General features: G+C 45.5%; 2 protein-coding genes across 2 annotated transcripts; both read left to right on the top strand.

Annotated features, from left to right (window-relative positions):
- Positions 1–2,003: 2,003 nt before the first annotated feature.
- tsen54 (TSEN54 tRNA splicing endonuclease subunit) lies at positions 2,004–8,479 on the top strand. The gene is made up of 11 exons (XM_079745703.1): positions 2,004–2,069; positions 2,961–3,119; positions 3,615–3,678; positions 3,796–3,879; positions 4,474–4,572; positions 4,849–4,901; positions 5,358–5,483; positions 5,715–6,274; positions 6,603–6,666; positions 6,965–7,078; positions 8,005–8,479. The coding sequence occupies exons 1-11, from the start codon at positions 2,014–2,016 to the stop codon at positions 8,153–8,155; spliced, it is 1,530 nt and encodes a 509-aa protein (XP_079601829.1). The 5' UTR covers positions 2,004–2,013; the 3' UTR covers positions 8,156–8,479.
- Positions 8,480–8,822: 343 nt separating this feature from the next.
- Positions 8,823–14,736, top strand: LOC307083008 (5-hydroxytryptamine receptor 3A). The gene is made up of 9 exons (XM_079746784.1): positions 8,823–8,878; positions 9,711–9,877; positions 10,166–10,210; positions 10,696–10,805; positions 11,605–11,777; positions 12,235–12,389; positions 12,880–13,090; positions 13,290–13,445; positions 13,661–14,736. The coding sequence occupies exons 1-9, from the start codon at positions 8,836–8,838 to the stop codon at positions 13,912–13,914; spliced, it is 1,314 nt and encodes a 437-aa protein (XP_079602910.1). The 5' UTR covers positions 8,823–8,835; the 3' UTR covers positions 13,915–14,736.
- Positions 14,737–14,846: the final 110 nt, after the last annotated feature.

Raw genomic sequence — 14,846 nt, 5'->3', positions numbered from 1 at the left:
CTGGTGATCAGGACCTTAAAGGTACTTATGAGTACTGATAACATCGTATTATGGATTAGTTAGTACTGATTAGTGCTGATATCAACATAAGTAGTATGAGCTACCAGAAACACAATCTGATCTATTGTTTGTGTATTTAAGTATAAATGAGCGAGGAATTAAACTTGGCACATAATAAATAAATCTTGTTTACATTAGTTACCAGTCATTTCTGGATGCATTCTTTGGGTTACCCCAATGGGTTAGGAGCCACTAGTCTGCATGATGGTGCGAGGGTCACTATTTATATCTATATTTATACATCACACTCACACACACATCATGTGTGAGTGTGTGTGTTTATCGGAACTCACCAAAACAACCCATTTGTTGGTTATTTTGGGGGCATTATCCAACACAAACAACCTTTCACCTTGACCTTGTCGGCTCTGTCGCCTTGACGATGCCCACGTCGGGCCTCACGAGTCAAACGGCCATTCAGCCACAACACATCAGATTACAGAGTAGTCTGAATCGTGTGGAAGGATTACGGGTGATGAGTTAAGCCCTCGGGAAAAGAGACGTAAACACAGCGATGGTGTGTCACTCACTCCCCATCCCCTCCCCTGCTGTCATCACCCTGACAAAGGAGGAGGTGGAGGAGGAGGAGGAGGAGGAGGAGGAGGGGAGAAGGTTGTAAAAACGCGGTATTCCCTATGGTCTCTTCAGAGGAGATCCGGGAAGTGTCTCCTGATCTGAGGGGGGCCGCTTCTCCTCGCCCCACCTCCCCTTTGTCTCCCGGGACAATAGGAGGTGGTGTTGACATGGGGAACGTGTGAGGTGTGTGTTTTGGTACCGGGTGGATCTGTGGGGGGGGGGGGGTGCCACATGGGTGGGCTCACGGGACTCAGAGTGGTCAGTCCATCGTAGTGGTCCCCCTGGAAACCAAGGGACCTGGGATGGAATCCGGCTTACTGGAAACGCTCGTTTATTGAGGAGGATCAGGAACGGGGAGAAGGAGAAAGTGGAGGAGCAGGAGGAGGAGGGGGAGGAGGAGGAGGGGGAGGGGGAGGAGGAGGAGGGAAGGAGGAGGAGGGGGAGGGGGAGGAGGAGGAGGAGGGGGAGGAGGAGGAGGAGGAGGAGGAGGAGGAGGGGGAGTATCCAGATATTTCTATGACTGGACGTTAGAGAAAGGCTGCTTAACATAAGGCTTGATTGAGTTCATGTCACGCACACACACACAAACACACACACGCATGTATGCACGCAGGCACGCACGCACGCGCGCACGCACGCACACACACACACACACACACACACACACACACACACTCACACACAAACACTCACACACAAACATTCTACTTCCTCTCTTGCACAAACACACATTCCCACACAAAGTCAAACACACACACACACACACACACACACACACACACACACACACACACACAAACACAGAAATTCTGCACACTGACTTCACACTTAATGATTAACAATAGTTAATATTTTAACAGGCAATGTCACAAACAATTATATTAATGTTAGGCCAAACACCAAAGACAATCAATAATTGACAAACATTTAAATAAAAGAAACATTTATCTTGGTAAAGAAGCTTGAAGAATATTTAAGGTATTAAATATATTATTCGCCATATTTATCTTCATTTAGCTATATTTAAATGTAGACTCCACTACCGTTGACGCTGAAAAGGAAGCAGAACCTAAGAGGAAACCGACACAATTGAATGGACTGGTAAATACATTAACAAGCCTTCTGAAGCGTTTCTAATCAAATAATTCATCTCTTCATAGAGTTCCATTATTTTTTATGTAAAACCTCCAACGTGAATTAAAACGAATAATTGAACGAGAATCAAACAGAGACAATCTCGTGAAATATTGTGCTTTACTGCCACTTAGTGGTAACATGTGGTACCTCTCGAGTCGCCGAAGACGTCAGAGGACCAACCAGAAGACGCAGCCAATCACTTCACGATAAATGGTCACGTGACGTCAGTCAACAACAAGCATGGCGGATCCAAGCAAGACAGACGGTTCTGAGAGAACATTTAGTGAATTACTGAGGTATGAAGCTATGACATTTGTCCGAGTTATTACCGGCAAGGATCATTAGATTTCCTCTCTCCATAAATGTAACTTTAATGCTTAGTTTTCATATGCTGTTGAAAGTTAAAGTTCATCACACAGTTCTGCTGTTTCTGCTGTTTCACTGTCAGTTTATTATCTAACTATCTATATATAGAGATATTATGCATAATTATGTACATGGTTATCATTTGGATAGTTTTTGTGGATAAAGTAACGTGAGTTTGCAGCACATTGTCGTGTGTTCCGGGATATTCGTATCCAGTAAGGTTCTTCTGAGGCCCTAGGCGAGATCAGGGGCCCTACCTATGCCAACATGCCACGACATTACCTCTCTCTCACACACACACACACACACACACACACACACACACACACACACACACACACACACATCAGTACATTACTTCACAAACTCAAAACTGCTCTGACCAACACACCCATAGCTGCCCATATTTGTATTTGAATGTTGGTTACTGGGACGACATCCTGTTTGCCCATGCCCAGAGGCAGCCCTGTGTTCTGTTGACAGTTTGCGTGTACGGTTATTGAAATTGGATCTATGATCTATTAATAAACGTGTACTTGATGGCATAATCACTCGCCAGTCAACTAATCAGTCAGTTGTTCCGGTTTTCGACTGATTCAAGTTATCTAAATTGGACTATTTTACGAAATGGTTCCCAAGGGGGCAACATTTATTTGTAAATCAGATGGCATATACACCAATTAAGAAAAATGAAATATATTAATAATATAGATCAATAAAATAAACAAATTCAAAGAACGAAATACATCTCAGTCTTTCCTTCCTCGAGTATTGAGGAGTCCTAGGGTCTTCAACCATTTGTTATGATGTTCCACCTGCAGCCCATCAGAGCTGTTTGCAGCCCGGTCGCGCAGCCGCAAGCTCCCGGTGAGAGGCCAGAAGGACTTCTACCCCAGCGGCTGCGCGCAGCAGAAACAGCGGCTCCAGAACAGTCTGGATGAACACTGGGAGCTGGTCTCTGAGGAGCGGGTGGAGAGGCTGTGAGTGACGTGAATAACAACATCGCAGTCACCACCGGTTTTCTTGGCTGCATCCGAATACTCATACTTGACTGCTATATAGTAGGCATTTTGTAGTAGGTCACAAATACAGCGTTTCCGGATGCGTACTACCGCCACAGTATACAACGGTAGGTCACTACGCTATCCCACAATTCAGCCGGAGTCTGGTAACCAAAGAAGGAGAACGCCACGGTGCAAAAAAAAAAAATCTGTGAATTGTCGCAGGTGACTTTAATTTTGCCGGCATCTGATGTGCAGCGCACAGAGGGGGAATACGTAATCTCCAAACATCCGGTGGTGTTCGGAAGCGTTCGGAGGCGTTCTACGCATAGAACGTACTACATTAACGGTCAAGTAGTAGACACTGCACAGAAATAGTATATACTTAGTATTCGGATGCACCCCTGGAGTACATAGGTTAAGGTGATCTTTGAACACACAATATTTCCTCTGATTTTACCCATTAACTAACAGCGGGAACTTGGTGAGAGGCATCTGGAACCCGAGCGACCAAATAGTGGAACTGCAGTCACCGGCGGTGAGCATTTTACAATAAATAAGTTTGCCAAATCAATGTTTTCTCCTCGTTGGCTATTGGTATAATCGCACAGTGCAGTGCGTCTTCATCAGCTAATGGTTGGTTTGTCTCCGACAGGGGAAGTTCTGGCAAACGATGGGTTTCTCAGCCGATGGGAAGCAGTGTCTCCAGCCAGAAGAAGCTCTCTACCTGATGGAGTGTGTGAGTGTGGATTACACCAGGGGGATGTGTGTGTGAGTGTGTGTGTGTGTGTGTGTGCGTGTGAATTGTTCTTTATAAAGGAAATATGTAGCACCCAACCCAACCCAAGACTTAGGATTGCCCGTTAGAACAAAATGATAATGCATTGGTGTAATTCAAAAATCCATAGCCAAGATTTTTGTGCATCTTCATGTTATATATTTATACACATAAATAGATCCAGAATTGTTGTAGGACATTATTAATAGTCCAATACTTGTTCTACATTTGCGTATTGTTAGAACAACAAGCAGCAGTTATTATTGGAGCGATACTGCTGCCAAACGATGGGAACCTACCAATATTCTAAATTCGGCTACTTTAATCTAATTTAATAACTGCCACACTCATCGAATCTGAAAAGTGCAAATAAGAAAATAAATAAATAATAATATGAACTTTTCAGAAATCGTCCAAATTGCAAACCGCTCAACCAGTAGATTAACAAGCTGTGACCATCCTTCTCTGTCACGTGGACTGGACTGTTCTAGTGTTATTACGGCTCTCTCCATTGAACATCTGACCTCTGACCTTCTGGTTCTGCTCTCCTGCCAGGGGAACCTGCAGGTGTTCCACAGGGACCTCCCCCTCTCCATCCAGGAGGGCTACGAGACATTCCTGTCCTCCAGCCAGCTGTCCCTCCAGCAGTACCAGGTCACACATGCACACACCTACCCACACACTACACGCACGTACGCACACGCATATATACACACACACATGTGGAAGGCCAAAAGGGACACAACTACGCCTCATTGTAAATGTATATTGGTTATAAATCCACTTGAAATTTGGCATTTAAGCTTTCATAACAGCGCATTACGTCGTAAAGCAGCATAAAGACTGTTTAATTGACGGCTATTCATGAGAACCAAACATTATTTTAAAATCGTCGGTATTGATTGATTATTGGTCCTTGTACGCTCCCAGGTGTTCGGGCACCTGAAGAGGCTTGGCTACGTGGTGAGCCGCTTCCAGGCCAGGTAACCGCTGTGGAGGAGGAGAGTGCTGTTATGAAGGAGCAGGGTGGAGGTGGAGAAGGGAGGTGTTGTGGAGGCGGATGAGACGGAGGCGATGGAGGAGGAAGCTGTTAGGAAGAAGCAGGGTTGAAGGTGGAAGCACAGGGAGGGGCAGGAAGGAGTGTAGATCCATACCCTGGTTCTAACGTTTGTTCCATAGTTTAGTTCTAACTTTGTGTTCCGTAGATAGGTTCTAATGTTATGTTTGGTAGTTCAGTTCTAACATTGTGTTCCGTAGTTCAGTTCTAACATTGTGTTCCATGGTTCAGTTCTAACATTTTGTTCCGTAGTTCAGTTCTAACATTGTGTTCCAAAGTTCATTTCTAACATTGTTCTCCGTAGTTCAGTTCTAACATTGTGTTCCGTAGTTCAGTTCTAACATTGTGTTCCGTAGTTCATTTCTTACATTGTTCTCCGTAGTTCGGTTCCCTCGCTGTATGAGAGGCAGCTCAACCTACCACAATCGCGCGACCGAGGAGCCAATCAGCTGAAGAGGAAACGCAGCCCCAGCCCTGAGGCCACGGCCACTGTGGCATCATCACCAAGGTGACCAGTCTGCGATTTGTCGCCTTTTTGCACCTTCTGATTTGAAACTTTTATCTCTTTACCTGTTATCAATCGTCATTACCGGCCTTTCATTTCTGTTGTGATGCCCACATTCATGTGTGGGAATTAAAAGGTTTGCTGTATCACCAGTGTGAATATTATATATTTGATATATAGTATACTATATTGTATATTTACAAATATTCAATATCTTTTTGTACATTTCGTCAGACCCTCAGAGAAGCAGGAGGATTCGACCAATCCCAGCTCAGCGCAAGGCAAAGCCACTAATCCCAGCCAGCCCTCAGCAGCTCAGCAGCCAATCCCTGAGAGCCGTCGCCCACCTGCTGATGATGACGTCACAGGAAGAAGCTGGTGGAGCGGTGGCCTGGTCCCCCCGGAGCAGCGAAAGGAAGGGGGTCCCTCCCCCGGTGGTTCCACCTCGAGGTGGGACTTCCTGTCCATCCAGTTCCCTGACCTGGGAGCCAGGGACACCCCTGGAACCCTGGCCCCCCCGGACCCCTCCCTGTTGCCGTGGGCGATGGCGGTGGGTGTGTGCAATGTCTCCTCCTGGCTGAGGAGGCTGAACATGCGGAGCGAGAAGCAGCCTGGCGGGAAGCAGAGGAGGAGGGGACCGGACAGGGAGGTGCAGGGGTGCAGGAGCTGGGCCGAGTACCGGAGGATCATGGAGAGGAGGAGGAAGGGGAACAGGAGGAACGACAGGAGACCAGCGCACCTCTGGCAGAAAGACGTCACCCCCCTCCACGACCCCAGGCAGGGCACTTCCACGGGTGAGAACACACACCGTCTCTCTTTCTCTCTCTCTCTCTCTCTCTCTCTCTCTCTCTCTCTCTCTCTCTCTCTCTCTCTCTCTCTCTCTCTCTCTCTCTCTCTCTCTCTCTCTCTCTCTCTCTCTCTCTCTCTCTCTCCCCCCTCTCTCTCTCTCTCTCTCCCCCCCCTCGCTCTCTCTCTCTCTCTCTCTCTTTCTCTGCTCTCTCTCCATACCCACACAAAATAAAGCAATAACATTAAGACAAAAAATCACAAATAGCAAATAACATGAGGTCATGAGATTCATTTCTTTGTGGTTAGTTTATTACCTGTTATCATTTATTCCAGCCGAGCTGCTGGAGAAGATCAGCGTGGTGAAGCCATCTCGCTGGGCAAAAGACAAAGCGTGCAGGTACCACGACCACCACTAGGGGCCTCTAGGGGCCTCAAGGGGCCCCATACTCCTCTCAGCCTCCCATCAAATTGGAATATATTTCCATTTGTTTTGAAATTGACATATTTCAATGTCAATTTTTATATGTGGATTATAAAAGTGTTTTATGTGTAGTCTTTTACAGTGGTAACATTCTAAAGACAATCTCTCAAATATGTGCTGGGTTACCACAAAATCGTCATCGTCCGGTTACCATGACATCATCACGACATCATCCTGTTACCGGGACATCATCTTGTTACCGTGACATCCTCAGTGTCGAGGCAGTCAGCACTTGGCAGATCAGCTTCGACGTCCACCAGCCGGCCGTCAACACGGAATTCCGGAAGAGCAGTCCGGGAAAGCCGTACTCCCGCATGTGTGTCTGCAGGTAAACACACCTAGCTCCACCCCGTGTGAGGGCTCGTTTCTGTCTCCCCACTAAAGGACAATGCTTATGACATTGCTTTTTCTAGTTAATTGTTTACTAATGCCTGGTGTGTGTGTGTATGTGTGTGCTTCTGTGTGTGTTAGCACGTGCGGTAAAGGTAAAGGCAAAAAGATTCCACGTCCAAAATTACTAACTCAAAATAGTGCTTTCCTATATATAAATTAATACTAAATGGTTGAAACAGATGAAAACGGTTGATCAAGCTTCCTGATCCATACACACATGCGTGTCTGATGATAAAGAGGTCCCAGGTAGTGGTTTTCCAGTGTTGGGTTTCCTCAACATGACATGAGTTATGAATGTTAATTAAACCTTTTGAATGCTGGAGGCCGGGAGGTACTGTTGTGATTGTGTATTGTTGTGAACAATACATGATTCATCACTTTTAAGCAGGTGTGTGTGTGTGTGTGTGTGTGTGTGTGTGTGAGAGAATATGAAAATCCAGTTCCTTGGTCATCTGTCATCTGTAGTGCTCTGGATCCTTCTATCTGCTTGCAGTCTATTATCAGACACATTTATCCCCAGTGAGCTAGAGTGATTTCAGAGACTTGTCATAAGGAGTATGTAGGGGTTAGACAGTACAGAGACAGGTCATTAAGGAGCAGGTAGGGGTTAGACAGTACAGAGACAGCTCATTAAGGAGCAGGTAGGGGTTAGACAGTACAGAGACAGGTCATTAAGGAGCAGGTAGGGTAAGACAGTACAGAGACAGGTCATTAAGGAGCAGGCATGGCTTTGAAAGACTACATTTCGGAGGTGGAGTCATCTTGCTCTGGGATGTCTATGGGTAGACTGAGGACATTTGGGCATCGAACCCAGATTCTTTGGACTAGACTATCCTGATCCTCGATCCTGTCTCTCTGTAGCTTCGACGGACCAGTCCCGGCTCTGGGTGAGCTGCAGCATCTGTCCCAGCAGAGCGGCGGCGTTCCCGTTACCATGGCGGTGGTGGACCACGGTGACATCTCCTTCTACACCTTCAAAAACTTCCTGTTGCCCTGTGACCTGCCGCAGTAAGCCCTGCCCCGTTCTCACCCTCTCACCCCCTCCCCTCCCCTGGGAGGGTCTTTCCACTTTGTTTCTGGACTCTTTGGAGCTAAACTCGCATCTTTACTTGTCGCCATCGGGCTTGGATATATATTGGATATGGCCAAAAGCCATACTGGGGTTGTTGGCGCAAGCTGCACTCCTCCTCCCTGTTTGTTGAACGCCATTCATCATCACAAAGCACTTCGGAGAGCATTGTTGGTGAACCAGTGAGGTGTACTGAGATGTGTTTCCACGTGCATCCATTTTCTTACAGGGTTTGTTTTCCCATTAAAGTGATGTGTTCAAATATGATGTTCTGCGTGTGTGTGTGTGTGTCCTGTTGATCTACAGTCAATATTGTCTCGACGAGAGCGTGGCGGTGTCGCGTTTCCTTCACCCATTGACACCGGCGCTCTCACCTGCCACACAGATACCCCCCCTCCCTCCCTCTAGCTGTTACCCACCACCACCACCACCACGTAACAGCCAGCGGTAAACACACTACGCTGTGATTAAGGACCACCTTTGTGCCGATTGTATTCGTCCTGATGGTCACTTCCAATGCATAATGGAGCTGATTGAAGGCGCTATATGCTATATAAAGGACAGCTCTCTGTTCCCGATGCACCACACTCGGAGCGACGTCAGGCGGGAATCGAACACTCGGCATGTGGGAGCAGCGTGCAGCTGTGGCGGTCTTCACCCTGATGGGTATGTGGAGGCTTTCTAGTAATCGTTTGATGACGAGGGTCTGATTGGTCTCGTGGGTTGGCTGGTGTGCAGGAGGGCTGCTGTGTGCTCTGTGGGTAAGTGAGTGGCAGTAGCTCAGGATGGGGCAGGATGATTAATCAAATTTTGATCGCGTCAAACGACCACAAAACTAATATAATCGAGTTTTCAAAAAATAAAATTTGTTAAATGTTTTATAGATAGTGCAGAACAGCTGGATATATATCTACATTATTTTAGATTTGATTTGTTTTTTCTTTTGGACCATTTTGTGTTTTCTTTTAAGGCGCCATTTCAAGGTTCTCAGATACAAAGTGTTTTTTGGGAGAGACATTCTGAATAAATACATCATGTTTTCAAACTCAAAAAGAATCATGATTTCAACATTGACCAAAATAATTGTGATTACGATTTTTTCCATAATCAAGCAGCCCTAGCTCAGGAGGTAGCGTAGGCCTTCTGGGAGGTTTCTGGTTCTGACTCTTGATCCTGCTAGCTAACTGTTGATAAGTCGATTAAGCAAGACACTTGCTCAGAGGGATGCCTTACTGCTCTCAATAAGCTGCCCACTCCGTCCCATGGTGCACACTGCCGTCTGCGTGTGAATGTATGTATAAATATATGTGTGAATGAATGTATATGTGTATGAACATGTTATTTATGCGTTTGTATGTGTGTATGAACAGGTCAGTGGATGTGTGTGGATGATTGGGGGACTGGGAGGCAGTGATTGTACAGCACTGTGAGCGCCACAGGTTAGAAGATCCTCTTTATAGAACAGCACTGAATAAATGTGGTTCATCTACCCACCCAGTGTGTGTGTGGGGGGGTGTCGCAGAGGACTGCTCTTATGCAAGTCTCTTCAAACACCTGAACCTGAACAATAAGACGGACTCCCAGGTGCACCTCCGGCCCGTGAGGAACTGGACCACCCCGACTGTGGTCAGGGTCAACATGGTGGTGTACGGCATCATTGAAGTGGTAGGAGTCACGTGGCGTGTTGCGATTGGTCTAATTGTGCCCCAGTGCACCATTTAGGGGGTCGCCATTTTTGTAGTTCCCGTAATTTATGAGTGCACAAATCTGGCCAGTTATATTGATAACATTAGTGCAATCACTATGGATCAGCATTTATTACAGATGTGCCCAGGCAATTTTCAGCAACGTTTCCACAATGGAAATGTTACACATTGGGACCTTAATCGTGTATCTAATATATCTTGTATATTATTAATAATGTTTACTTGGACTTTGATCCGCTCCCTGCAGAATGAGAAGGCCCAGACCTTCACTTTTCAGACCTGGCATTCAACAGTAAGTATTATCCTGACAATTGAAAAAAGACAAAGCCTAATACAATAACAATAGCACACAAAATGGCCGAAACAATGCAAATTATATATATTATTAAGGAAAAGAGCACGATTTGGAAAATATTTAAAAAAAAAAATCTCCTTCCTTTTTGCTGCCTCTCTCCCTACATTTTGGGCCAGTCAACCAGAAATTCTCCCAGTGCATTTTAAGGGGATTTTATAGGGACCGGATGGCTAAGAAATCTCTATCAAATAACACTTGAATAATACCTCTTAAACTGGAACTATATTAACGACTAACTCTAAGGGAGTTTTAAAAGTTAGAGACAGATTCTGCGGACCTCATTGAAAGTGCATCATTCAGGCTGATACCCAACACACCAGTAGAATATAATGCTGTTAGCCTGTTGGCATTGCTTTATATAATCAAAGATATTTAATTCATGATGTCACTGATTCAATGTTTCTTGCTTCTTGTTTGTGTAGGAATGGAAGAATGAATTTCTTAGCTGGGACCCTAAACATTTCTGTGGCATAATCTTCATGGAGGTTCCAAGAGGAATGATGTGGATGCCAGATATCTTCATCCAGGAAGAGTAGGCTCTATTTCACCTCATCTCATCCTTAAACACCATTAACCCTGACTGTAAAACACTATTTAACCTTTAACCCTGACTGTAAACCCACACCTTTAACCCTGACGGTAACACACACCTTTATCCCTGACTGTATCCCACACCTTTAACCCTGAGTGTAACACACTATTTAACCTTTAACCCTGACTGTTACACACAACTTTAACCCTGACTGTAACACACAACTTTAACACACTATTTAACCTTTAACCCTGACTGTAATACACACCTTTAATCCTGACTGTAACACACACCTTTATCCCTGACTGTAACCTACACCTTTAACCCTGACTGTAACACACTATTTAACCTTTAACCCTGACTGTTACACACTATTTAACCTTTAACGCTGACTGTAACACACACCTTTAATCATGACTGTAACACACTATTTAACCTTTAACGCTGACTGTAACACACACCTTTAACCCTGAATGTAACATACTATTTAACTTTTAACCCTGACTGTTACACACTATTTTACCTTTGGATCGACTGTGACACACCATTCAACCTTTAACCCCTGAGTGTCACATACTGTAAATGTTGCTGTAACACACACTATCCTACTATTTAACAACGTTAAACCATGTTTAACATTCTGTGTTTCTTCGCAAGCGTTCTCCCTTATGAGTTAATGGACTTTTTTGCCTTGAAGTTGTTCTAAAGACCTAGGGTTAGGGGTTAGGTTGTATAATGTGGTCTGTGAGGCTCTTTGGGACTGGAGCTGTGATGAAGGATTAGTACTCTGGTCCCCCAGTACCTCGGACAGCGGTGCTACCCTCTACTCGCGCCACCTCCAGCTGCTTTCCGATGGTTCTGTCACCAGTATGGCTAAGGGGGAGTTGAAGGCCATCTGCCAGATGAACCTGTACCGCTTCCCCATGGACGTCCAGCGCTGCAACATCAGCTTCGGCCCATTCTCCTTCTTCGGTAACCACCCTTAAGCCATAACCACCCATATGTGGAAATCCCTTTCTACCCAGCTGAGGCCAGACTGATATTTATTACAAACTCAACATGAATATCTGGACGGTCTATCGAGGCTACCATGGCATTGTCTTGATGAAAATGCACTTTATTTTGACACGCTATGCAAAAATGCATGGTAAGCCCTCCCCTAAAACATCTCCCAATATTAACCATAAGCCTTGTTCACGTCAGTAGGCACATATCCATATTAATTAACCAATACTCTTCTTCAAGTCGTGACCGATGGTGCTGATTAAAAGCTATCCAAACGAAACAAACCACTAAACATTTAGCCAGGAAAGGTGTCCAAATTGTAATTTGTATATATATTTATAATACAATATAATATAATACGTTCTGATTTACTTTGAATTGTGTCAGGGTCGATTTAAATTTGACTTTGAAAGGCCCCTTACAGGAACTGCAATCACCAAATTGTCCGACGGCACGTTATTGACAAATCTCTCTGAGACTTACATGGCCACCGATGGGGAGTGGGAGATGACCAGCATCACCGTCCACTCCGGGTTTGACGCGTATCGTGAAATCCATGTGCCTAGACTCAAGTACCAGGTAAACAGAAAGCTCTTCCTATACAACACAGTCTCACCTGGCAAACACAAAGCTCTTCATATACAACACCGACTAAACTATTAGATTAGATTAGATTAGATTTATCTATTGTCCTTGTTCAACAGAGTTAACAACAAAATTATGTTTAGAGCATCACCACCACCACTGGCATACAAGTACCTGATAGCATTCATTACCCACTATAAAGATAGATCTCCCATATGCTATAGTATATAAATATATTAATAATAAAGAATAATAACAATAACCCAAAAGTGCATAGTGCTAGTGCGGTTGAAATGTCAACAGTCCAGTTATAGCGTGTGAGAGGAAAGAGAATGGGAATGCAGCAATGCAAGTCCTGCTATCAGGTAAACCCAAAACTCTTCCTTTGTCGGACTGAATGTGCTTCTTCTTTGTTTCTGAACAAAGTTGGACTGATTGTGTGGCCTTCACTGTACAGATAAAGTGGGACCGAATGCGTTTGCAGATCACCCTGAAGCGCAGGCCCATGCTGTACATCATAAACTGCATCCTGCCGCTCTTCTACTTCCTGGTGCTGGACGTGGGGACGTTCTTCATCAGCGAGGCCCGGGGGGAGAAGCTCTCTCTCAAGGTCACCCTCCTGCTGTCCATCTCCGTGCTGCTGCTCATCCTCCAGGACATCCTGCCCTCCACCTCGGACCAGCTGCCCCTGATAGGTGGGACAGGGCTGGGGTCAGGGGGGTGGATCGAGCTGAGGCCGATGGGTGGGCCTCGCGGCCCGAGCTACATGGCTTGCTATTATGTAGCCTGGTTATCCTAGAGGCCCCTGGTGAGAGACTTTGTGCGTTTGTGTGTGTGTGTGTGTGTGTGTGTGTGTGTGTGTGTGTGTGCGTGTGTGTGTGTGTGTGTTTCCAGCTCTGTACTCCATCATTATCTTCAGCCTGATGGCGCTTAGTCTGGTGGAGGCCATGTTGGTCAGCTTCCTGATTGACTTGGACAGCCGCACCGCCAAGCCTGAACCCGCCCCATCATGTGTTGTCACGGAGACCCAGATGGAAGCCCCCCAAGCAGGTGAATCAGTGTGACCCAGGGTGGATAGCCACGCACACAATAGCCTTGCTAAAAACACCAACAGCGCACATTAGCGGCATTCTGATAGTTGTTTGGTGATTTTGTTGAATTTTAAGTTTGGTCAACTTAAACAACTTAAGTTTTGGTCAACCTCCTCTCCTCTGCTCTCCTCTCCTATCTGCCCCTCGCTCTGTCCCTCCTCGCTCCTTCCCCAGAGCCCAGCGAAGAGAAACCAGAGGAGGAGCAGGGGGAGAAGGAGGGCCATCACGACCTCTTCCTGCTGAAGCTTATCCTGAAGGAAGTGAAGAGTGTGCGACAGGAAGCGCCCTCTGAGGTCTCTCCAGGGGACAGGAAGTTGGGTTTCTACAGCCGGCTGGCCGTGACGGTCGACGTCACCTTCTTCTGGGTCTACGTGATCTCCAACGTGCTGTTCCTCATCTACATCTCCACTGTGTGGATATCGGTCTGACCGCAAGAGTTTACGTAGACATGTATTCGATATATACTTATTTAAATATATATTTTATTCCATCACTGCAAGCACGTTATTACTCATATATATAGATATGCAACTATACTATATATATATATATATCCGCAACATTGCATGCCTTCGACCCACCCTTTCATCCTCAGCTGCCGAAACACTAATTCACGCCTTCATCACTTGCAGACTCGAGTATTGCAATAGCATTCTGTATGGCCTCCCCTCCACTATTCTTCAAAAATTGCAATATGTTCAAAACCCTGTTGCCCGACTGCTTACCAACTCCCCCTCCAAAGAACACATTACTCCCATCCTCCGTCAACTTCATTGGCTTCCAATAAAACAACGCATCAATTACAAGATTCTCCTCACCACCTACAAAGCGCTAAACAACTTTACACCCTCGTACAAAACAGATCTCCTCCATCACCACTCCCCCACTCGCCGCCTACGCTCCGCTGATGCCAACCTTCTCACCTCCATCACCAAGTTTAAGTATCGCACCATGGGGGACAGAGCCTTCGCCATCGCCGCCCCTACCCTGTGGAACTCCCTCCCTCTGGCCATCCGAAACTCTGATACACACTGTTCATTCAAAGGTCAAATTAAAACCTATCTCTTCAGGACCACCTACAACATTTGACAAATCATCTTCCGCCATCTTCCACTCTCTCCCGCTCTCTTAATGTGTTGCCTATTGTTGTGGTGTTGTTTATTTATTTTTCCCTTTTGTTTGATTGTCTGTACTGTCTGTATTTATTCCTTTCTTATTTGTAAAGCGTCTTTGAGTAGGCCTACTTAGAAAAGCGCTATAATAAACTGATCAATTATATATATATATATATATATATATTTATATATAGTTTTATGAATAATGAGGTGTAGGCCCATTTCTGGATATTATCAATCTATAT

The sequence above is a fragment of the Pollachius pollachius genome, assembly GCF_949987615.1.
Source record: "Pollachius pollachius genome assembly, chromosome: 11".
NCBI lineage: Eukaryota > Metazoa > Chordata > Actinopteri > Gadiformes > Gadidae > Pollachius > Pollachius pollachius.
This window is presented reverse-complemented; position numbering and strand designations above follow the sequence as displayed.